The sequence below is a fragment of the Vulpes lagopus genome, chromosome 21, assembly GCF_018345385.1.
Source record: "Vulpes lagopus strain Blue_001 chromosome 21, ASM1834538v1, whole genome shotgun sequence".
NCBI lineage: Eukaryota > Metazoa > Chordata > Mammalia > Carnivora > Canidae > Vulpes > Vulpes lagopus.
This window is the reverse complement of record NC_054844.1, coordinates 2397950-2423834: the sequence shown is the minus strand read 5'-3', so window position 1 is coordinate 2423834 and position 25885 is coordinate 2397950. Positions and strand designations below refer to the sequence as shown.

At 44.5% G+C, this 25885-nt stretch overlaps 2 protein-coding genes across 2 annotated transcripts in view; one reads left to right on the top strand and one right to left on the bottom strand.

The window, feature by feature from the left end:
* WNT5B (Wnt family member 5B) overlaps positions 1–25885 on the top strand; it is a 109251-nt gene that overhangs the window by 11105 nt on the left and 72261 nt on the right. The window lies entirely within an intron of this gene.
* On the bottom strand, positions 16669–17136 carry LOC121479915 (tetraspanin-15-like). The gene has a single exon (XM_041735958.1). The coding sequence runs from the start codon at positions 17134–17136 to the stop codon at positions 16684–16686; it is 453 nt and encodes a 150-aa protein (XP_041591892.1). The 3' UTR covers positions 16669–16683.

Sequence of the window (25885 nt, the reverse complement as noted above, 5' to 3'; positions counted from 1 at the left end):
ACTCGGTATTAGCGCCTGTCTTTAATTTGTCACTGAGGGGGGGGAAAAAGTGTCAAGAAATTGTCACTGAGTTGCTCCAGGTACCTGCTCAGAGTTTGGTCCAGAAGAACTGAGTGTCTCATAATTTGACTCATCTTGACTTTGAGGAGACAAAGAAGACCTGAAAAACACTGTTCAAAGCTCTGCAGCTCCTGGTTCTTGGAATTCTCCTTAAGAACCTGATCTGAGAGGTGGGTTCTGAATGCTGGAGATGATGCCTTTAGTCATATTTGCTCCTGTCTTCCCAATGACAGGCCCAGCACTCAGCATTGTTACTGCTTAACAATACTGATAAATTAATGAGCTGGTGGCTTCTGAAGAGATTATAATCCCCAGTTTGAGAAAACTAGTCTTGAATTGTCATCTTTTATCAGTACTAAGATAAATTTTCATAGATCTGAGATTAGGACACATCTTAAAATCAGTACGTGCCATAGTTTAATTCAAGGACCTTTCTTTCTTAGTGATATGAAATAATGGTGCATTTTAGAATCTGTAGCATCTAATAAATAAGGTTATATTATGGATTACTATTTACCAAGATGACCTGCGTCATTTCTTGGTGCCTGCCTTAGCGTTCCTTCTGTTATTTTGCCAAATAGGATAGTTAGAATGTCATCTTCATGTTGAATATCTACTCACTAAGAGTTGAAATTGAGATCGGAAATATTAGGCAAAGAGCAGATGTCCCATGGGCCCTGGCCCCTGGTGCTCCTTGATGCTCAGCCTCCCAGCAGTCACTTGGGAATCAGAAGTCTGTGGTCTCTGCCCCTGTGTTACCAGGGAGCTTGGGCAAGTCTCCCTGTCCTCATTCGTAAATGGGTTCACAACTCAGCCCCGCCTTGCCTGACTCACAGAGTAGTTAGTTAGTAGGATTGAGACGGTGTGTATGAAAGTGGTTTATAACCACTCCTATCTGCAGAAGTGGAAAGGTGCAGAGTGGAAATGTGGCCCAGACAGAGACTTCTTAAATCCACTGATAAAATGCAGCCCCAGGTGTCGACTCAGCAGTGATTCATATCTGGCACTTGTCTTCTTATTTCTTTATTTCTAGGAAAGAGTCTTTGAAACTTTGTAGAAGCTTGTCTGGTGAGGTGAAATAGTATCCCAAAGGATCAAAGACAAGTTATATCCTATAATGAGTGCACGCTTTTTTCCTTTTTATTCCCAAACCCGCTTGACTTCAGTTTCCTCAGTTTTCTGGTCTGTTAAAGCCCTTAAGAGGCCATGGTGAGGATTACACAGAATGTGTGGAAAGCACTTCACAGGGTGCTTGCACAGAAATCACTCAGTAGCCATTTGCTCTAACTATGCTCCTAAACAACCACGAAAAATGCTGTTGTGCAATCGCCAGTCACTTATTCTGCTGACATCACCAAAAGCTTGGTTATGTCTGGAAAGAAGGGATGGAGTTGGTATTATTTTCATAGTTAAGCACGGCTTTAATAAAGCTTCACAAGCCTGTCAATTCAGCAGTCATTGGACCTCAATAACATGGCATTATTGGATACATACAGTTTATTATACTGTAACCAAATCAAAGAGAATCCTAGTCAGAAGCTTACCAGACAGCTTTTTAAATATTTTCTTTTGAGTGAGATTCTCGAAGCATACTGTTCGCCATCCATGTGCTGAGGACTGTTCTTAAGTGGCATCCTCCTTTCGTCCTTAAAAACCTGCGATGGCCACCCTCAGAGTGAGCTGGGAGATGGTGTGCTCTTGCTAGCTCTGGTTCAGGTGGGAGTGCACGCTTCTGAGAAAATATCGTGATCTTACTTCCACAGTCTGTTTCTGGGGGTTCGGTAAACTGTCAGTGCCCAGACTCCAACACTTCATATATCATGTCCTCTGTTTCTTCACATGCTGCCCTACATTGCCACAGCTGAGTGGTGGGGATGCTCCCCACTTTTCCTTTTTAATCAACTTTATTGAGTATAATTTGTATACAGTAAAATTCACAGGTTGTAAGTGCACACTTTAGTAAACCTGGACACCCATGCAGCCACCACCTCAATCCTATCTCTGCTTCCTGAGAAAGTCCCCCCTTATAATCTCCACAGGCTACTCCCCCACTTCAAGCGAACACTGATCTGATTTATGACATTTTAGATTACTTTGACCTGTTCTAGAATTTCACATAAATAGAACTGTATCAGAATTCTGTTTTATCTTTTAGCTTTTTGGTTGCTTTTACCTCCTTTTTATTGCTGAGTAGTATTCCATTGAAAGAATGTAAGACAATTTGTTTATTCCCTTTTGATGGATATTTGGATTATTCTAGATATTTGGTTAATATAATAATCTGTCATTTATCTCTCTATTTTTAATAGAAGAGATTTTTAGTTTATTAATAGGAGTTTTCTTTTTTGTGGTTTCTTTCAGTATTTTTTTAAATTTAAATTCAATTAGTTAACATACATTATTAGTTTCAGAAGTAGAAATCAGTAATTCATCAGTCTTAAATTATTTATTTTTTAAAAGATATACTTATTTATTTATTTTAGAGAGAGAGAGAGAGAGGCAGCATGAGCAGGAGGGGCAGAGAGAGAGAGAGAATCACAAGCAGACTCCCTACCGACTGTGGAGCCTGATATGGGGCTTGATCCCAGGACCCTGAGATCATAACCTGAGCCGAAGGCAGGTGCTTTAACTGACTGAGCCACCGAGGCACACGCCCCCCCACCCGTAGTTTTTGATGAGAAATTGGCTATCTTTTTAAAAACTTTTTGTTCCTGTGCATAATGTGTCTCCTCCATCCCCATCCTCCACTACTTTCAAGATTTTATCCTTATCTTTCAGAATTTTGACTATGATGGGTCTAGGCATGGTTCTTTTAATGTTTATCTTTCTTGCCGTCTGGTAAGCTTCTTATAGCTATCAGTTAGTGGTTTTCATCACATTTGGGAAATTTTTGGTTATTCTTCTGGTGGTTTTTTATTATCCTCTTGTGATATTTTAATTATATTTGTATTAGACTGATGGATACTATGACTCAGGTTCTGAAATACAGTTCATTTCTCTTTAATCCTCTTTTCTCTCTGTGCTTCAGATTAGGTAGCTTCTATTGATGTGTCTTAGTGTTCACTGACTCTTTCTTCTACCATCTCCAATTTGATGTTAAGATAATCCAGTGAATTTTTCATTTAGTTACTGCTCTTTTTAGTCCTTAAATTTTCATTTGGTTCTTTTTATAGTTTCCGTTTTTCTGCTGAGATTTCCTTATTTCTATATGAAGATCCTACTTTTATTAATTTCTTTGAACATATTTTTCTTTAATTATCTAAATATAGTTGTAATAGCTACCTCAGAGTCTTTGTCAGGTAAGTTCAATATTTAGGCATGTCAAATTTGGTTTTTTTTTTTTTAAAGATTTTATTTATTTGAGAGAGAGAGAGAGAGAGAGAGAGAGAGCAGGAACAGGAGGGAGGGGCAGAAGGAGAGGGAGAAACAGACTTGCCACTGAGCAGGTAGCCTAATGCAGGGCTTGATCCCAGGACCCTGAGACCACGACCTGAGCCGAAGGCAGATGCTTAACCAACTGAGCCACCCCAGCGCCCCTCAAATTTGATTTGTTTTGACTATTTTGTCTCAACTTTCCCCTGTTTATTTTTGTCTATTGATTTTTTATTGAATATTGGGTGATAGTGTATTTTAAACACTCCAGATATTGTTAGCATTCTAAAGTGTGTTGATTCTTGTTTTGGCAGACAGTTTAATTGCTGGGTGATCACTTTGTGCCAGTGGTTTGGTTTGGTTTAACACTTTATTACTTTGGATCACTAGAAAGCACAAACTTTAACTTGGCAGGACTCAAACCCTAACTTCATCTTTTTTGGTAGATCTTGTTAGAGCTCGGTTTATTATTTTGGGTTTAGAGGAGGCCTTACTGTAGGGCATGGCACTTACTCCTAGGGCATGTGTCAGCTGGATTCCAGGGATGTTAACTACCACTTAGTTTACATATATATATATACATATATATATATATATATATATATATATATATATAAAGTTTTATTGTGATATAATTCACATACCATACAATTCAGTGATTTAAGGTCTACAACTCAGTGGTTTTTATTATATTCACTGAGTTGTGCAACCATCTCACAATCAGTTTTAGAACATTTCCATACCCCCTAAAAGAATCCCCATACCCATTATCAGTCACTCTGTTTTGCCCATGTCCGCCTACCAGTCCCAGGCCACCACCAGTCTGCTTTCTGCCTCTATAGATTTGTCTACTCTGGACATTTCATAAAAATGGAATCATGCGATATGTGGTGTTTTGTACTGGATTCTGTTGTTTAGCATGATGATTTCAAGGTTAATCAGTTTTATAGCATGGGTCAGTACTTCATTTCTCCTTGTGGCTGAATACTATTCCACTGTACACATATATCACCTTTTCTTCTTTCATCAGCTGATGGACATTAGGGTTGTTTTTACGTTTTAGCTATTATGGATAGTGTTGTTACCAACAGTTGTGTTCCAGTATTTGAGTCTCCTGAGCAGAGAGCTAGCAGTGAGTCACTGGGTCATTTGGTCACTCCATGTTAGCCTTTTGAGGAACTAGCAGACTACTTTTTGAAGCAGCTCTACCACTCTGTAGTGCCACCAGCAGTGTGTAAGTGTTCCAGTTTCTCCACATTCTTGTAGCACCTGTTATTGTCTGACTTTTTTATTATAGCCACCCCAGTAGGTATTGGTATAGACTGATTTATGTTCCCCTCAGATTCACATGTTGAAGCCATAACTCCCAATGTGATGGGTATGGGGCCTTTGGGAAGTAATTAGGGCTAGCTGAGGATGTAACGGGGAGCACTCTGATGATAAGAAGAGACATCAGAGTACAAACACTGTCTCTTTGCCTTGTTGAGGACACAGTGAGAAGTGGCTGTCTGCGAAATAGGAAGGGAGCCTTCACCAGAACTCAACCTTTCTTACCCCTTAATTTTGGACTGCCAGGCTCCATAACTGTGAGAAAATAAATTTGTTGTTTAAGCTACCCAGGCTACGTAAGACTGAGACACATATGAAGTGACATTTCATTGTGGTTTTAATTTGTGTTATTGGCCATCTGTACATCTTCTGTGGAGAAATGTCTATTTATCCTTTGCCCATTTAAAAAATTGGATTATTTGTCTTTTATTGAGTGTGAGCATTCTTAATATGTCATAGGTTACCAGATATTATGTTTGCAATTACTTTCTCTTGTTTTGTGGGTTATGTACTCTTGGATACATTGTTTGCATCACTAAAGAAGAAACTTTGAAACATATTGAGTAGGTAATACAGGACTCTGAGGCATCCTGCATTAGGAATCGATAGAGGAAGTGACCTGAACATCCTTAGAGAAGCCAGTCAAGCTGTGAAAAATTGCCTAAATATAAATTTCTTATATAGAGAGAGTGTTGAATGTTGTATTCTTGTATAAATAAGTAGAAAATCCTGCAGTTGTCACTAGTCAATATTGTTAGGGTTCCAGGAGCTCAGAAGCCTAGGGACTTCCTTTGGAACAGATGACTTGTGCGTGAAAGCCCCATCTGACAGCTGGCTTGTTGAAGGGGAGTGTTGGCTGAGTGAGGCACCTAGTGGTTAGAGCTCAGGGATCTTAGGGATGTTCAAATTCCACAGTAACTTGAGCTTTCCATATCTGTACTGTCTTTTCATAATTTTAGAAGCTTATAGGCGAGTGAAAGTCCCCTGAAAATAAAAGCAAACTGTTTGGAACGGAAACATGTGTCATTATATGTGTCTCACATGTTGTGAGAACTCTTCTCTCTCTTTTCCCAAAATACAACATGCTGTGTGTCTTTGAAGTGTGAATTTTAGTGTTGTATTTCATGACACCTCTAAGATAATTGGAGCGAATTTGAGATAACACAAAATTCTAATTGAGTATCAACCATCTTATTAAATATTCTGAAAAGCATTTCTAGGAGTCATATTTCAATGGCATGTCCGTCATCAGGGATGAGTCAAGTCTCCCACAACAGCCTGTTCTTTCCATCAGCTAGCAAGCTTGTAGTTCATGGGAATCATTTTCCCAGAGCAGGTGATAATATGATAATGCTTTGCATGTGTATGTGACCTCAGGCAAATCATTTCACTCTGCCATTTGCCAATTTGTGTGGTAGTAAGAATACTTTGAGGTGTTTGGATTAAAGATGAGGTAGACAAGTCCTGACTTGGAGAGGTCTGAGTGTGAGAACTCACCATCTGACCTCAGGCCAGTACTTGCCTTTCCTGAGTAACAGTTTCTTGAGGAGCTCTTGCGAGCCCCCACAACTTCCCTGAGGTGTGGTGAGGATCCATGAAGGGATATGTTTTAGGGGGCCTTTAAAGTGGCACTCGTGTCCTCAGATGCGGAAGATCATAGGAGGTACCATTAGGATTTGTTTTGGGACGAGGGTTGGGTGGTGGCCACCCTGTTGGACAGATTGCCTACTCAGGAATGGACGGTTTGAGAACTGGGAGGTCCAGGAGGAGGAATGTGGGAACTTCCCGGTTCAGGGCTTTGGTCCCAGATTATTTCTGTATGGCCCTGTTTACTAAGCTCTGTCTCACGTGTAACTTCCACCAGATGACTTCTGCGGTCTCGGGAGGTCTATGAATCCTGCCTTCTTCACTTGCTGTCATGTCAGCTGCATGGGCTTGTCAGCGTTCCGCCATGGCAGATCCACTTAATCCTCATGGACTTGCTCCTTGGCTTTTTCCCTGGGGACACATTTTCTGTCAGCCACCCCGTATTAAACATCCATACATACCTCAGCCTCAGGATTTAGGAGGGTATGTGAGGTGAAGTGAATTAAACGAATTCCTGCGGACAGCTGTTCTCGCTCCAACATACTCTGCACTCTCCTCAGAGGGGATCTTTCTCCAGAGGGGAAATATAAACCCTTTCTCGGGACAGATAACTGGGAATTGTGGCTCACGGCCCTGCGTCAGTCTAAGTGTGTGCGGCTGGGATTTCACTGTGCTCGGTCACTACGACACAAGTCACGTGGGGTCTCCTGACAGACAGCTGGAGCCACTTAGTACCTTGCCAGCCAGAGCGCCTGCTGGGAAGGTGCGGAGGGGCCGAGAGCTGTGACAGGAGCTTTTCAGTGTGGGCCTGGCAGTGGATTTACCAGGCATCAGGCCCGGACTGCAACACGGTGACACAGCCACTGCCTTCCAGGCCCCGCAGATCCAAGTCTGAGAAGGCCAAGCAGCCCACCCGGAGGCTTCTGAGTTGTTCCCTGGCTTCCTTGCTGCCGGCAGGAGGGTCACCCCCCGGGCAACTCTTGGCCGCCTCCGTGCAGGCCCTACAATCAACTCTTCTCTCTTCCTTCTGTTTCCTTTGGTATCTTTTCCTCACCATCGTCTTCAACGTGGCAAGCTCAGTTGACTCCCAAAAATGCCAGAGGTACTATAAGAAGAGGGGTTCTTTGGATGGAGATGATTTAATCCAAGAACTGTTTATTCACCGTCTATTTGTGGCATGATGTTGTGCTGAGTTCTGCCAACTACAGACATTACTGAGGCTCCTTGTCTCTGAGGAGCTTATGCTCTAAAGGAGGACTATTTTTTTTTAAGGCACAAATTACTATATTATAAGACTGAGCCATCTATTAGCTCTGGAACCTGGGGAAAGTCACCCAACTCCGAGCTTCAACTTCCCAGTCTCTAAAGGGGGTTATGGGTTTTCACCTACAAGAGTTATTGTGAAGTAATTTAAGATGAAAGAATATGTTTTTTCTTTCAATTTATGTGTATCGTCTTTTCAAATGGCTACTAAGTTGTTGGAACATAAAGGCTTATTAACTTCATTGGACTTAACTACTTAAGAAATGGAACCATTAGATTTTATTTAAGAAAGAAAGAATGAGTGGGGGCGGGGCAGAGGGAGAGGGAGAAGCAGACTCCCTGCTGAGCAGGGAGCCCTCCTGGGGCCTGATCCCAGGACATGCTTAACAGACTGAGCCACTCAGGCTCCCCTACTATTGGGCATTTCCTTTGGCCCAGGCACTGCACGAAAAGGTATTGAGATGCTAAGCCTGACAAGAACCAAGAGCTTATCAACTCTAAGATGCCTTTGGTTTTACACTCTACTTTTATTTCTGTGTGGTAAAGAAAGACCAACCCTGTCAATAAGCTACAATACAGTGCCTCTGAGATAATCCTGTGGAACACAGGAACTGATGCCAGCCACTCTTGCTTTGCAGTTTCTTTCATATGTTCCGAAGGATTCATCCATTTCTCTTACCTCCACGTGCATTGTTTGGCCTGTAATCAGCATATTTTTGTAGGAAGTAGCTTAACTTTTTCTACCTGTGGGTATCTTTCTTAGGTCCCACGAAGCTTTAGATTATTGTTTTGCAATAAAATTTAGAATTTTGATCATTCCTCCAGTGGCAAATATTTAATATAAAATTTATATTCTGTTGTTCTGTTTCCATGCCTTTCTGTGTACCAATAACTTTGGGTTTCAGTGCTGAATCATGGTGTCATCTTTTTGAAGACATTTAAAATGGCAGTTAAACTCAGCACAGGTAGTACCAACCATGCACACTACTCAGATGAGGTGACAATGATATGAAAAACTGTGACCGAGTTCTGCCACTCATAGGCAGTGACAGTTATGTCACGACTGCATGGAAATGTGTTTGACATTGGCATTTGCATTCAGGTTTCAGAGTTGTTCAACTGTGATAAAATGTATGCTTGAGCGTCATCTTGAGTGTCAACTTTTATTGGCGGCTGCTGGCTTCTTTGGATCGTACACTTTGTTAAGGAGGATCGTGAGGCCAAGTGCAGGCTCTGCAGGAACAAGAGCTGTGATCCATTACTGATGTCTTCTGATTGGCGTCTGGGGAAGCTCAGAGGGAGAGCGGCGGCCTGTGTGTGATGCTTTGCTCTCACAGGGTTTGAGTATGGAGAACATTTATACGGCCACTATAATAGGGGTCAGTGGCACAGTGAGACTCCACAGAGCGGCAGGGAGGCAGATTTGATGAAACTTGCCACCTGCGTTTAGTCATGGGTCGTAACTTGCTGGGCTTGAGGTCTGGCTGACTGGAACATGGCTGTGGCCCTCATGGGAATGACTGCCTTCGGGGCTGGATTGATGGGAAGGGGGCAGATTCATTTTGGCTTTTGGGTTTTGTGGGGTTTTTTAAAAAAATATTTTATTTATTTGTTTGAGAGAGAGTGAGGACAGCAGAGGGGGAGGGGGGCAGAGGGAGAGGGAGGAGCAGAAATCCCACTGAGCAGGAAGCCTGCCGCTAGACTCAATACCAGGACCCTGGGATCACTATCTGAGCTGAAGACAGACGCTTAACCCGCTGAGCCTCCCAGGCACCTGCAGATTCACCTTTGCACAGGTTGAATTGAAGGTGGCTAGTCTATCCAGGAGGTTGTAAGTATAGCCCTGGAGCTCCTTCCAAAGAAGCTGGGCAGGGATCTCTGGGTAGCTCAGCGGTTTAGCCCCTGCCTTCAGCCCAGGATGTGATCCTGGAGTCCCGGGTTCGAGTCCCATATCAGGCTCCCTGTATGGAGCCTGCTTCTCCCTCTGCCTGTGTCTCTGCCTCCCTCTGTCTCTGTCTCTCATGAATAAATAAATAAAATCTTAAAAAAAAAAAAAACTGGGCAGCAAAGTCAGGAACAGGGCAGTGGCTGCAGGGGGACCAGAGGTAAGGAGAACTTGGCAATGGGTCGGGAAGGGGGCATAAGATGCACGAGAGACAGTGTGGGTAGCAGAGCAAGGTGCCAGAGGCCCCAGGAGGGAAAGGGTGAACCTGTGGCTGTTCGCACCAGGAGAGCATGGGTTCCAGGTAAGGGTGGCTTGCTGTTCCAGCGTCCCAGGTACTCATTAGCCCTTCTCATCCCAAGGTTATCTGATTCTTCTCCTCTTCCTTGTGGTCACGCTGTGCTTTCTCCCTGGACTCTCCTTTCTCTTCCTCGTGCTGCCTGGCATCCCTCTCACAGGCCTGTGGTCCCCGAGGACTCGACTTCTCTTACTCTGAGGCAGAGTGTTTCTCCTGAAGGCCCCCTGCCCCAAGCCCTATCTCAGCCTTACCAGAAGAATCTCCACAGGACCCTCTTACTTTCCCAAACTTTCCTGACTGATTGGGTCCTTTATCCCTTCTGACCAAAGTTTTCCTGCCTTTAGCTTTCCACCAGTTTGGTTTCCCCTTAGAACATTTTCAGGCTTTCTGCATCATTTCTGTCCTCACACTGGGCTTTCCAGGTGACCATTCACCGTTAGCATCACACCCGTTCCCAGAGTCATGCCCACCCGCAGTCCCTTCTTAGAATGAATGTTAATGTCTATGCTTCAGTTATATTTCAGTTGCTCCAGTTCCAGCCCAGTGACATGCTCAGTCCATACAGCCCTGGGTTTTAATGGCTGGAAGGCAGGCTGCTAACCATTTCATCCAGCACTTTCCCACATGTGTTTCCTCCCTAGAGATTAAGAGATACTTGGTGGGAGAGGGGGGCGGGGGAAGAATTGTGTGATTAAATAAGTTTGAGAAATGCTGGTTTTGACCAAATTAAACACTTTGGTTTCCACCCACCACAAACTTTAACGTGTTCATAGGCAAATGTGAATCCCTAAGGAGGGGGAGTGTTTCCCATATTTGACGATGAAACCCTCTTTTGTTCAGCACATCACTGGCCTCATCCATTGCCATATTTAGCAGATGAGCAAACTCACACGGACTGAGCATCTGACATCACTGAGGTTATTCGTCTTTAGTGGACTCCAGTGACTGCATTGTGGCCACTCTGTGTGATGTTTATGAACCTCTAACAACGCATTCAGCAAGGGTTTGAACTCTGCTATGATGCCTGCGCAAAACTGTTCTAAACTTTCCCAACTGATAATGAGAATTAGCTACAGAATCTGGTGAGCTCATAGCCAGTGTCAGCCTTTTCACTAGGGACCCAGGAGCAGCTGAAGCCTCACTCCCAAATGTGGAGTTCCAAGCCCTTCCTGCCTGAGTTATTCTGCCCTGGACCTTTGCACGTTCCCTCATCCCCTATTGACAGTGCCCTTTTGCACTTTGCAAGCCCATCAGATGACCACATTTACCACTAGATTCATTCAGAGGAGCCCTCTTCTCATGCCTCCTGGCCTCCTTGGGCAAAATTACTTTCTCCTCGAAGCTCCCAAAATTCTAACAAAATTGTCCGCCCAAATTCTAACACACAACCTAGCACATTCCTTTAACTATTTGCTTTTTGTTTGTTTCTTCACCAGACTTGGGCCCTTGAGGGAAAACACCCCTTCTCATTCACTTCTGTGCCCACTGCAGCACACTGTGCCCGTAGCATCACACCAGCGTAGATTTTGGTGAATTTGGTTTAAATGAATGATCCCTCTCGGGTGAGGCCACCCAGTCAAGGGAAGTGGCAGGGAAGCCACCAGTGTGGGAAATCCATGGAAGCCTTTCAGAGACAAATGGCTTTTGAGGAAGCACTTGGAGGAAGCCATCCGGCTGGCAAGCAAGAGAGGGAAAAACTCTTCCAGATGCAGGGTAGAGTGGAAGAGAAAGACCATGGAGGTGTGGCAGGGAAGCAGGAACAGAGAAGGCAGGAGAAATTATCCTCTGGGACAGATTAGGGAAGTGAGGTAGGGCAGAGAAGCAAAGAAGAGCTGTGATCTGGCAAAAGAGAGGGTGGAGGGCTTTGAAGGCCCAACGGGCAGCATGAGGAGGTGGAGGGAGGTGGAGGGAGGTGAGGGTGGCCTCACCAACTGCATAGGCTCCGTGCCCATATGGCTTCCAGCTGCCCGGTGGTTCTGTGGTCAGTGCCTTACCCAGATGTTCGCTGTGCCCAGGCCAGGCTCTGGCTGGCTCTGAAACATCTAAATGACGGAAACCATCTCAGAGGAGGGTGTATTTTTAGCCAGGGGCTCTGGCTGTGATAGGTGATGACTCTAATCATCCAGATAGTCGTGGCAGTGGCAGAGAGGCTTGGATAGCTGACTTAGAATTGAATTGCAGTTCTGACCTCCCTCCTGACTATGAGGTGCTGAGAAAGTTGCCTGACCCTTTCTGCTAGATCACAGTTTGCCATTTGTACTGAGGGAGAATGGATTGAACTTAAAGGACTGAACTTTAAAAAAAAATGAAGAGAGATCATTTTTCCAGCTAAAAGGTGCTATGCCGGAGTGTTAATGGTAGTTCTCTCTGGGTAACAGAATTTTCAGTCTTATTTATTCCCACTTCTTGTTTTCTAACATTTCTAAAAGGAAACAGGTGAAAGAAGTAAAACCCAAGAGTTTTTAAATAGGCAAATGCTAATTAGTTGTAATAAAAAAGATGTAGGATGTACTGGAATAGCAGCTAAGACCTGCTCTTTACTTAACCCTGACACTGACTTCGTATTCAGCACTCAACTTCTCCATACCTATTCTTTGTATTAGAAAGAAATTTAGGATGCCATCTCTTGGGTGGCCTGTCAGTTGAGCATCTGACTCTTGGTTTCGGCTCGGGTCATGATCTCAGGGTTGTGATCTTGGGATCGTGGGATTGAGTCCTGTGTCAGGCTCTGCACTGGGCAGGGAGCCTGCTCCTCTCCCTCCCTCTGCCTCTCCCCACTGCTCATGCTCACTCCCTCTCTCTCTCAAGTAAATAAAAATCTTAAAAAAAAAAAAACACACACGATAACAAAATTGTTTTTTTTTAATTTTTTAAAATTTTATTTATTTATGATAGGCACACAGTGAGAGAGAGAGAGAGGCAGAGACATAGGCAGAGGGAGAAGCAGACTCCATGCACCGGGAGCCCGACGTGGGATTCGATCCCGGGTCTCCAGGATCGCGCCCTGGGCCAAAGGCAGGTGCTAAACCACTGCGCCACCCAGGGATCCCCAACAAAATTGTTAATGTATATGATGTAAAATTTACCATTAAGTGTACAGTTCTGTGGTTTTAGTATACTCATGGTGTTGTGCAAAACCATCACTACCATCCACCCCCAAAACTCTTGTCATCCCCAACGGAAACTCTACCCAATCCTGTCTCCTCCCTCCAGCCCCTGGCAACCACCATTTTGCCTTCTGCCTCTGTGAACGTGATGCCACTGGGTACTTCATATAAGTGGAATTATACAATAATTGTCTTTTTGTGTCTGCCTTATTTCACTTTGCATGATGCCTTCAGAGGTCATCTGCGTTGCATGTATGCATGAACCACATTTTGCTTATCCAGTCAGTCATCATTGAACACTATTGTTTTTTAAAGTTTCTTTAGTGAAGGCTTTTTTTTTTTTTTTTTTAAGATTTTATCTATTTGTTCATGAGAGACACAGAAAGAGAGGCAGAGACACAGGCAGAGGGAGAAGCAGGCTCCATGCAGGGAACCTGATGCGGGACTCAATCTTGGAACTCCAGGATCATGCCCTGGGCTGAAGGCAGGCACCAAACTGCTGCGCCTCCCAGGGATTCCCTAGTGAAGGCTTTTAACACCTGGTAGTGTTTCCACTGGACTGTGAGCTCCTTGGTGACTTCATTTATCCTTGTTCTCTGCTGCAGTGCGGTGGTCAGCAGTGTACTCAATGAATGAATCAACAGGTGAGCCAGCTGGTGCTCGGATCAGAATATTTGCCCAAGAATCAGAATCAGCCCTTCACTGGAACCTGATGTTCTGCGTCAATAGAACTACAAACCTTTACTTCTCTGGGCCTTCATATCTATGACATTGGGACGTTATCCTCACTACTAGATCATTTGTCTGACCCAACACTCTTTGAGCTTTTCAGGTTAAAGTTGCTATTAAAACACTCAGGAAATTAACACTAACACTTTTTTTCGTCCCAGAACTCTTCTTGAATTTAAGAAATTCAAAAGCTGCTCCATTTAAAACCATTCAAGACTTGTGTGGATTTATGTTAAAAGAAAAAAAACCCCAAACAACAAAACTACTGTTATATGAAAAGAGAATAGCTTGAAATATGCCCAAACCCATGTCTTTCTTTCTGTTTCTGTCATAGCTAGGGCCTATCCCTCCACATCTCTCCTGGCTTCTGTGCCACCAGACTCACCTATGTCCTCTCCTCTTTCTTCATCCTCTTCTGACCCTGACTTACAGTGAGTCTGCCTTCAGCTCTCTTTCCTTTTCCTAGAAGATTTTTTTCTTATGGCATCTAACCTATTGTTGCTATAAGAGTGATTCCCAAAACTTAATCTCTGCCCAGACTTCTCTCCTGAGCTTCACTTCTGTGCTTTGGCTGCCTCTAGAAGGAGGAGTTCACTTGTCTGACACAAAACCTCCATTTCTTCCCACATGCCACCAACCTCTCCAAGAACCCATCTTTCCTCCTCCTTGACCCCCAACATCTCATTAATTACTCAGCCAATATCTGTTGCTACTGGATGATACTAAATGACAGGTGTCCGGCACCATTCTTGGCACATAATTAGTGGGTTCTTCTAATTTTCTGAATTCAGAAAATGAGTTGTCCAGCCTCTAATCCACAGTCTCTCATAGTTCTTTGGCCTCTATTTCCTTCCCCTTCCATCGTGTGTTAACTTCCTAGGGCTGCAGGAACAAAGTGCCACAGACGAGGGGACTTAAAACTGCGGACATTTCTTGGCTCACACTTCTTGAGTCTGAAATCAAGGCATCAGCAGCCGTGGTCCTGCTGCAGCCTGGGAGGGAGAATCTGTTCTGTGCCTCCGTCCCAGCTGCTGGTGGTTTAGCAGCAGTCTCTGGCGTCCTGGGTCTGGGGATGCATTCCGCTCCTCCACCCTCACACAGCAGCCTCCCTGTGTCTCTGCACATAGCCTTCTCTCCGTGCATGTCTCTCAGTCTGAATTTCCCCCCCACTTTTAAGAGACTTTATTTATGAGAGCATGTGAGCAGGAGCAGCAGCAGGGGCAGAGGAAGAAGCAGGCTCCTCACGGAGCAGGGAACCCGATGTGCGCCTGGGCCCCAGGACCGTGAGCTGAAGGTGGACACTTACCTGGCTGAGCCCCCCCACCCCGGTGTCCCTGAATTTCCCCTTGTTATCAGCACACTGGTCATATTGGATTAGGGCCCAACCTAATGACCTTACTTTAACTTCCTATTTCTAAATAAGGTCACATTATAGATGGATGGATAAATGGATGGATGAAATAATTAGTCAAGTTGGTCTCAGTCTGCCTTCCCAACCTCTGAGCCATTTATTCCCATCCAAGCACTCTGTCCTCTGGCCCAATGTTTGGCTTCCCTTCTCTATACTCTTTCCTTTCCCAGCCTCTGCAAGTTCAGACAGATGTAGTAACTGCCCTCTTGGAGCTTGGCCTCTCTCAAGTTCACATTCACACTGCCACCACCCCACTGATGTCTGCCTTCTCCTAACCCTGGTTCTGCACTCGGTGCCTCCTCCATGGCACTGTTCGCTTCCACTTCCCGTGACAGTGATGTATCACAGAACTTTACTCCTGTTAGAAGGCGTCTTACAGATGGGCCAAGACCAAGAGGTCTGCATTTGACCACATGGGGGCATTTTAAAAACTGTGATAGATCCCTGAGCCCCACACTTCGAGATTCTGACCAGCGGGTGTCGGTGGGGGCCTGGAGTCTGTACTTCCAAAAGGTCTTCCAGAGATTCTGATGGCCAGTCAAGTTTGAGAACCAATCATCCAATCCAACCTCCTTATTTTACTTACAAGGAAGCTGAGCTCCAAAATTGTTGTATGAATTGCCCAAGGTCACATAATTAGTAGCAGAGCCATCCAGTGATATGGTTCTCTTACCTTCTCAGTCAGATTGAAGCTGAGGAGCAGAGTCTGTATCTCTCTTATCTTTGTAACTATGTGCTACCATCAGTCTTCATCAGTCTAGACAAGGAATTCAGAGTAGGTGCTACTGTTGAGTCAATAGGCTAGTGGCCATATGGAAAGCTCCAAGAGGGCAGTTACTACATCTGTCTTTGCTTACCTGCCATAAGGCCTGGCAAATAGTAAGGTGTCAGTTAATATTGGTTGAATGCACGAAGCATCTGCCATGTACCATGGCAAAAAAAAATCACGTCTTTATTGTTTGATTAATAAACGGGCTTGGAGGGGCAAGAGTGGGGCGTGTGGGCAACACCCAGCTCTGATTAGTCAGAAACTCCTGTTAACTGTGTACAAAATGAATGTTACAAAAATCACGTAAAAAACAGGGTCAGCAAAGCAGCAGCTCAAGGCCCCTGGGAGGCTGCGAAATGCGCCCAACCTGGCCTCTGGGTCGTGGCCGAGGGACTCCAGGGACCCTGGGGCCCACACACCTGCCACCACACGTGCTCTCCTTCGTGCTCATTTTACTACAAGATTGCCCTCACGGGGGCCGAAACACCACAGGCCACGGCACTGCCAGAAACCAGATGGGCCCTGAGCTGAGTGCTCGGCACCCCCTTCCCGGGGGCCCAGGCCTGCTGAAGGGGCGTCCTTGCTCCCCACGCCCAGGAGGCCGGGCAGGTGCAGGACCCGGCCCCGGGGAGCGCCTCGGCTCTCCCGAGAGGCCGTGGCCGCGGGAGGCCTGAGCAGGCCCCCCAAACTCGGCTGGGGCTTTGGTCAGTGCCCAGTGTGGGGAGAGGACCCACAGTCCCGTCCAGCCACCGTGATGTGGCCCGAGTGGTGCTGTCACGGCACGGTCCTGCCCAGCTGCTGGCCCAGATGGGGGCGCTAGTTGAGGTAGCACATGCAGCATCCTGTGCCTGCCGCCTCCACGCTGGGCTTGGTGCCAGGCCCCAAGAGCCCGTCGGTGACCGAGTGCTCCATGATGATGTCCTCCACCCGGGTGATGTACAGGAATGTCAGCAGCACCCCCAGGAACTGGGGGAGCAGGATGCCCAGCAGGAGGCCTGCCATGATGGTGTAGTTGTCCATGAACCAGATGAGCACGGCGTTGGTGCAGCCCCGCACGTAGATGACGTCCTGCACGCTGAGGCGCTCCTTGTCAATAGTTCTGTAGCCGCACATGGTGTTGATCACTTCTGTCGTGTTTCTGACGCAGCAGGTGTAGGGCACCCCGCAGGCCAGGGGTCCGGGGGCGTTGTAGTCGTGGTACTGGTTTTTGCTCCAATCCTGGTAGTCTTCCCCGCCACAGCACTTAAATTCCTTCTGAACAAAGTCCATGGTACATGGACTTTTTTTTTTTTTTTTTTTTTTTTTTAGGCTTTGACAGCAACAACATGTTTATTTTATCATCCAGCTGAGGATATAAACACAAAACACTTTTTAAGTAAAATATGAAAACATCAGGCAATTCCTAGACTACTACTACAAATGTAGTCTTCACCTACAGTAAAAAACTAAGCCAGTCAATCATTTTGGTCTTCATCCCAGTCTTTCCTCGCACTTGGAGGTTTGGGCCCACCAGCTGGTTTTGCCATGATGATCTGATCCACTCTAAGGACAGTGATGGCAGCATTCGTAGCCAGCTTGATAGCCCAGTATTTTCCCAAGTAAGTGTCTAGAATACCAGCTTCCAACATGTCCTTTACAGCAGGAACTTCAGCCTCAATATCTAATCTGACGTTCTTATTTCCTTCTTGATGTACTGCATAGAGTTTAGAGATTACTTCATTGGCCTTAACTCCAGAGTTTTCTGCCAGTGCCCGGGGAATAGCTTCGAATGCCTCAGCAAACTTCTTTATGGCATACTGTTCAAGTCCAGGACGTGTCTCTCCATACGATGTGATCTGTTTGGCTAATTCAATTTCTGTTGCTCCACCTCCAGGAACAAGACGTTTATCCCTTGTGAGAACTTTGAAGGTATTAACACCATCATCTATTGCCCTTTCTATGTCATCCATCAGATTGTCTGTAGAGCCTCGAAGCACTATGGTAGAAATGTACAGTGCCTGCACTGTAGTGGATGGTTTGCATACATCATCTCATTTCACTGATCTCAACTATAACCCTATGAAGCAGGTTTTAATACTCCCATTTTACAGATGAGGAAACTGAGGGCCAGAGGATAGATAATTTGTTCAGGGCTGTGCAGCCAGTAATTGACATAACTGAGTTTTCTTTTTTTTAAGATTTTATTTATTTATTCATGATAGACACACACACAGAGAGAGAGAGAGAGCGCCAGAGACACAGGCAGAGGGAAAAGCAAGCTCCATGCAGGGAGCCCGACACGGGACCAATCCGGGGTCTCCAGGACCAACGCCCTGAGCCGAAGGCAGGTGCCAAACCGCTGAGCCACCCAGGGATCCCTGACATAACTGAGCTTTAAACACCAGCTCTGTCTTCAGTGCCTGGTTCTCTTCAGAAGCTGTAAATCACCCCAAAACAATATTGAGTGCAAGGGGATTTAAAAGTTCCAGAAACCTCAGCTTAGATCGTAGCTGTAAGTCAGCCTTGCTGCCCCACGAGGTAATAGGGAAGTTGACCCACTGAGAGTGTTATTGTGTGTGTTTCGGAACATACAGTACCCTGACTACTTGAATGCTTCTCTGAGCATGACTCAGTGCTATCAAAAGCTTTTACAAGTGTTTCGTCTTCTTTCCCGTGCCTTTTTAAAAATGCTTTTAGAAAAAAAAAATGCTTTTAGAATGCCCTCCCTTTGTAGGGCAGAATGCTAGCACCAGGGCAAGCAGAGTTCAGAGAGTGTCCTAGCATGAACTGTTCTACTACTAAGTTTCAAATACGAGCCGATGGCTGGGAAACCCGAGTAGGGGGTGTGAGTTGGCCCCACACACCTAGTCCCCAGCCCAGATCACTTGCACAGTGAGCGGGTTTCATCTGTACCAGAGGCATTACGTGTCAGAAACTCCGTGTCTAGAAATGGCAGGGGTCTGATCCGAGCTGTCAGGCATGAGAGAGAAACCCAAGTAGCCACATCCCAGAGACAGAGTTTCAGCTTTGTCATCTCAAATGTTTCTGTTATTTTTTTCTTTCCAGTGTGATATTTTACTTGGTTCTTGACCTTGAATGTATTCTCCATGTCGACAATTTCCTCATTCCTTAGGGCCTCCTTTTCATTGCTTCGGAGATCAATCCTTTCTGAACTTTAAGGTCACCCCTCCCCCATCCAGCCTCAGGGGCAGAGGAGTGAGTAAGCTGGGCCTGTACTCACAGGTTCTTTTGCAGAGGGGCCAGCTTCCACTCCCATACCCTGCCTCCTCCTACTTCCAAGCACACTTCCACCCTGTCCCTGAATTTTTCAAATATGTACATACATTGGTTTCAAATTCTTACTTATCCTCCTTTCTTTTATTTAAAAAAAATTTTTTTTTAAGATTTTATTTATTTTTTTCATGAGAGACAGAAAGAAGCAGAGACATAGGCAGAGGGAGAAGCAGGCTCCCGGTGGGGCGCCCGATGTAGGACTCGATCCCAGGACCCCAGGATCACAATCTGAGCTGAAGGCAGATGCTCAACCACTGAGCCACCCAGAAGCCCCTATCCTCCCTTCTTTTAAAGGGCCTTGAACAGAATTACTTTAAGGATTCTGGTTTTTTATGTTTTGTTTTGTTTTTGTTTTTGTTTTAGGACTCTGGTTTTGTAAATAACTAAGACTCCTTCCAAATGAAGCTGGGCTGGAGACTCCACTCCCAAAGGGGTCCCATTGAGGCCATGGGTGGGCCTTGGGAGTGCTGACAGTTTTTTTTCTTCTTATGCCAAGGTAGCAAATTGCCTAAGTACCTAGGAAAACTGAATGAAGTGAGGGGGTCTCGGGGAGAGGTGTTTCAGTGTTGAGTTGTGTAATATGCAGCCACTTTTATGGTGAGGTACTTGGAAGCCATCTGTTGTCTGAATTATTGGATCTATCACCACGAGGTCAATACACACACACACACACACACACTATAGACAAAAATCCTTTTTTTTTTTTTTTTAGGATTTTATTTATTTCGAGAAAGAGCTCGTGCAAGCAAGCAGGAAGAGGAGCTGAGGGAGAGAAAATCCCAAGCAGGCGCCATGCTCAGCACAGAGCCTGATGTGGGGCTCAGTGTCATGACCCTGACATCATGAACTGAGCAGAAATCGAGAGTCAGATGCTTCACTGACTGAGCCACCCAGGTGCCTCCATAGGCAGTCTTTTTACACTATCCAAATTTCTTGGTGATACAGCACTAAACTTTTGCTGATTAAATCTTCCTGAAGTTTGTAGACTATGAGCTGGATTCTAATTGTTTTTTATTGTAGTGATATGTGTTTAATAGAATCTGACCTGTATTACTTCTGCCAGCAGGGAATTCAGAGTTACCAATCAGAGTTAATGTGGCACAAAGAAATCCAAACTTCTTATTCAGAGGATGTGAACAGGAGTGATTCTTGAATGAAAGCATTGAGTCAGTAATTTTTGTAGCTTAATAGTGCCACGTGCAGTTTTGTAGGCTCAGAAAATTCTCCAAGACAGAATACTGTATCGAAAGAGCAAGAAATTAAGCATCCAGAAAGTTGATTGGTCCCTAATTCTGCAACCCTGGGCAGTTTGCCTGACTTCTCTGTGCACCCATTCTGTTGCCTATAAGATGGATGGGCCAGGCTGGACAGGTGGTTCTTGAGAAAGTTCTTACTAAGGGGCTAGTGTGGAGATCCTTTCCCTTTCCCAAGTTTCACCTGCATAAATGTTTTTATTTCATGTGTTTCAGCATACAATTTTAGTAAAAAAAAAAAAAAAAAAAAAAAAGGTTATAGTTCTTAAAAAAAAAAGTTTAAAACCACTGGATTAGATCATCACCATCTCTAGATCTTTCTATTTTTATTTTTTTGCTCTAGATCTTTCTGATGCACTATCAGGTCTGCCCATCAAACTGTCTACATCACTGAATGATACTCTCGTGTTTTAAGGAAGGGTCTCTACACCAAAAGGCAAGTCAACCAGGTTCAGCATATAGGCAAGCTCACGCCTTGGGACCCTTCTACTAGAGTCCAAGCCAGAAGGTCCTTTGGGTTACAGAGAGAGGGTTCTTAGGGTATTGGCAGCATTTTTTAGAACAATCAAAAGAGGTAAAGTTCTCTAACACCTCAACCATCCTGGCTGGACTAAGGGAGACCTAGTAGAGAGTTGTGGAAGAGAGAATGAGGTTCCACCTCTCCCGACTTCTTAAGCTGTGTAGTGCAGAAACCAGTATCTGCAGCTCTGAAATGGGGACCAGGAGAGTTGGGTCCCCTCAAGCTGACAAGGTAATTTGAGAAAAGGCAATGTAAGGTGTGATGATGGGACAGTCGTTTCTTGTTATCAGTTTGGGCTCTTTGATGTATGCTCTTTCTGCACCAGTGATTCTTCCTTGACCCCTGCCTATGATGGCCTGCCACCAGGAAGCTTCCTCCGTGCTGAGGAGGGGCAGCCATCACTGCTAGCCGGTTCCCTTCACCTCTGCTCTGCTTCCTTACACCCCTTAACCCCGTCCTCTTATATGTTCACAAAAGGTTCCCTGACTCGTGGAAGTGAAATGATCCAGCTTAGATTGTGGGTTTTTTAAGATTTTATTTATTTATTCATGAGAGACACAGAGAGAGGCAGAGATGTAGGGAGATGGAGAAGCAGGCTCCCTGTGAAGAGCCTGATGTGGGACTCGATCTCAGGATCCTGGGATCATGACCTGAGCCAAAGGTAGATGCTCACCTGCTGAGCCACCCAGGTCCCCGATCCAGCTTAGATTGTAAACCAGGAAATCATTCCTCTGGACCAGAGAGAGAGAAGAGAGAAAGACAGGAAACAAACCCAAACAGAATATGTGAGAGGAAGACATACATATTCTATAGTTTCCATTAAAACGAAAGCTCTGTGGGGAAGGGAATTGTAACTGTGAAGTGTGCAGTGGATTTCTTTCACATATGGGCACTCAGGAAACATTATTAATGAATGATAATGATTTGTCAAGTGACTGCAAGTGTTTCAGGGAAGGAACAGGGGAGGAAACATAGGGACATTCTTATATCTTAGTGGGGAATTGCTAGGCAAGCCATCCAGACATCTTTTCTTTGAGGGGTTGTGAATTCCTTGTGTGTCCGGCTATCACTGTGTAATCTTAGTTTGCTCTCTCAGAAAGATGTATAATCATTATATATATATATATATATATATATATATATATATATATGTCATCATCTTATGTGTGTATATATCCATACACATATACATGTATGTACATATGCATGTATATATAAACATACATATGTTTCTATAATTAAAATGTGCTTCCCTGAGGTGACTTTGGGCTGGGCAGTACAAAGTATAGCCCTGAGACATTAAGAATAACCTAGAATAATTACCTTTAATACCATAATCATAATAATCTTAAAAAACATCTTCATAAGGGTGAGGGATAAAGAACACAGTAAAATTCCTACAGAACTGTGGAACAGAAGAAGAAAAAAAAGGTGCATCTTTATGTGTGCTAACAGAATCGATGTTGTCTTTATGTGCATATGTGTATGTATTTATGGAGACCCTGTCTGTAAGTCAAAGTAATGAGATAGCCTGACTCATCCTGTCTCTGTCTTGCCTTCTCATTTTTCTCCTTTTCATTTTTCTTTTCTTTCTAAGTTGAGGAAAGGTAGTGATGGTTTGTGTAGATTGTTTGCGTGGTGAGAGAACCAGTGGTCAGGCAGTGGGAGAGTGAGGCAGCGAAGGGAAGGTGGCCAGTAACAGGTGGGCCACTGAGCTGGTTACCACTGGGCCCTTTGAGGTTGAGCCCTCTGTCATTGGCTGAGGGTGTCCCAGGGAGCTTTGCTTCCCAGTGCTTAAGTCCTACTAGGAAGAGCAAAGAGGGCTTTGCTAAGCAATGTCCAGTTGAAAGGTGGGCTCCTATGCCCTGAAGTGGGAAGGGGCCTGGGGGGGGGGGGCACCAGCTGCATGCCCTACACCTGCATGCTCTATACCTGCAATGCATCCTTGTTGAATTGCACTATATTTTCACTCTTATAGTCTTTCCTGGATTTCCTAATGGCAAGAGTTATGTATAATATTTTTCAGGTTTTTCAAGTGAAAAAAAAAAAAAAAAAGAAACAAGGGAAGGTCAGTCAAGCTAGGCCAGGGACTGAATGAGCAAAGCAGAATAGAACCCAAGGTTCTTGACTATTTTGCCTATTTTAGTTGGAGCATACACTAAACATTCGATAAATTTTTGATGATATGGTCATGGAGACCAAATGGTATTAATTCTCCTCTGTCTCTTGATGTTTACTCCTCCGGTGGTCTCCAGAGTGGTTGTGGTGATGCCCGGGGCCGGGAGTATGGGGGAGTGGTGGCGCCAGGGGCAAGTACAGATGCCAGCATTGTCACAGCGGGTCCTCTTTCCCTGTCTGCTGAATCTCGAGTGAGAGATCCCTTTGAGACAGTGGCAAACTAAATATGCCATTGTTGTCATCCTTGTCATCCTTCATCGTGAGGTCTCTGAAATCTCGTGTGACATTCCTTCATTACTAATAATTGGTCATTACTATGACCGAACAGTCCTTCATTAACTGTTTTTGAATCTTGTAAATATCTTAGATTTTTATATATACTTGTGTATATCTCCAAAAGTATGTTTTTGTATGGCAGTAGTTGTGAGACACTTACTTTTTGATCAGCAAAGCTTAACAACATACCTCATCAATTGCATAAACTTTTAAAAAGATACTAGAAATATTCTAATTGAATCTTGAAATGGTTACCATGGGGCAAAGATATTGCAGTTATCAAAGAGTGACTTATTAATAAATCTGGGCTCTGAATAGATGTCTCACTAGCAAGGTTCATGCGAGATCATCCCTATTCCATTTATGATCATAACTAAGAGCTTCATCTACCTCCTTCAAGTCAGACTCACTTGAGCCTTGTGTACAAGTATGTACCTTCTCCTTCACGTGTTTCTCAGATACTTACTGAACACCTGCGACACACCAGGCTCTTCCCTGAATGTAGGGGTCACCAAAATGAAGACAGTTCTGTAATGTAGTTACTTGAGACCTCACCACTCTGAGCCTGGCATTTCTATAAATTCCATAACTGGAAATTCTTCTACCAAGGGGATTTCAAAGACCTCACCATCAAGGATGGGGAGGGATGACCAAAACTGAAGGCGACAGAAGAAATGACACCCAAGTTTGCCTGGGGGAGTCAGGAAAGGCTTCATGAAGTAGTGAGGATAAAAGAAGATTTACAGGCAGGTAGGCAGGATAGAGCATTTTATTTTATTTTCCTTTTAATTCAATGAGGACTTAATTTTTTTTTTCAAGACCTCATTCATTTATTTGAGAGAGAGAGCATGAGCATGGGGAGGGGCAGAGGAGTAGAGAGAATCCCAAGCAGACTCTGCACTGAGTGTGGAGCCAGACACCTAACCAACTGAGCCACCCAGGTGTCCTGGGATAGAGCATTTCAAGGTAACAGTATGATCATTCATGAAACAGTTTTGATGGAGGGAACAAATTTTATAACAACTGTACTGAGATACAATTCGTGTAGAACAAATTTCACTCATTTAAAATATTACAATATAGGGGCACCTGGGTGGCTCATTCAGTTGAGCATCTGCCTTCAGCTCAGGTCATGGTCCCGGGGCCCTGGGATTGAGCCCTGTGTCAGGTTCTCTGCTCTGTGAGGATTCTGCTTCTCCTTCTCCCTGACTCTCTCGCCCTGCTCGTGCTCTCTTTCTGTCAAATAAATAAATAAATAAAATCTTTTAAAAAATAATAAGGTATACAATATGGTGAGTTTTGACAGATATAAACCCCATGAAATCACGACCACAGTCAAGATACAGAACTTTTCATCATCCCAAAAAGTTTCCTCCTGCGCCTTTTGCAACCTGACACAGGAAACATTTTAATGCAAACAATGTGCCTTTTGAAAGTCAGGAACACTTTCATCTGATCAAAACAGTATTCATTATACTTTTGGCATTTTTGACACCAGGCACCGTGAACTGTCCTTAAGTTGCAGGCCATCAGGTACTCCCAAGAATCCTTTGCACTGGACCCCTAAATCCAGGGGTCTTTCCCCATTTCTGGAGGAGGGCAGGAGAGGTTGGAAGGAAGCTTCAGGGGTACAGAGCTGCTGGCATATGCAGGTTAAGGGGAGGCGGCAGTAGAGAGGAAAAGCAGGGCTGATTGCCAAGGGTCCTGGCTGATGTGTGACAGACTTTAGATTTTAACCTATAGGCAAGAGTCATTGGAGAATTGTGACTGAGAAAGTGATAAAATCAGATTTGCACATTTGAAAAATCACCGACTTGATTGAAATTGAGTCAGAGTTACAAATGATAAGGATTGATTTAAGGCAGAGCTAGTAGTAGGAATGGAGGGGGGCAAAAAACATGTGAAATCTAGAAAGTAGTATTGATGGGCTGAGATGCTCTGGTTGGGCATAGGGTTTAATAAGAGAGCAAGAGAAATCATACATAACTCCAAGGCTTATTGTTTGGCCAACCAGGGGGAGCTTTTTATGGAAGCTGTAGATTATTTGGGCAGGTAGAGTAGGTTTGAAAAGGAAGATGTTTAGTTTTAGATGTGCTGGGTTGAGATGTCTGCTGACGAGAGATAGTTGGGCCTGTGGGTCTGGACCGACTATTTCAGGATCATCCTCATTCAAATCACACGTAAGAAAATGTGTTTGGGACCTCCCAGTGTGCAACTAACAGCTAGAAAAGCAAAGTCCTGGCTGTCTGGGAAGCAGTCTCTGACTCCAAGGGCAGGTTAGATCCTTTTGATTTGGATCCTTCACCGCTCAACCTGTTTTAGGTACTTTTCCTATCAAAACATTCATCCCCCATTATGGTAATTACTTCCTAATTGTTTCTTTTCCCCACGAGGCTGTGAGCTTGTGAGTGGCACCAAACTTGGTTCGTTGCCATATCCTCAGCCCCTCTCACAAAGCTGGGCACCTAGTAGAAACTCAACACATACTTTCATGCCGGTCAGTTAAATGCCACCCCAA

What these genes read in the sequence shown, in the direction of transcription:
- LOC121479915 (XM_041735958.1), bottom strand. Translation starts at nt 17,136, where the DNA reads ATGGACTTTGTTCAGAAGGAATTTAAGTGCTGTGGCGGGGAAGACTAC.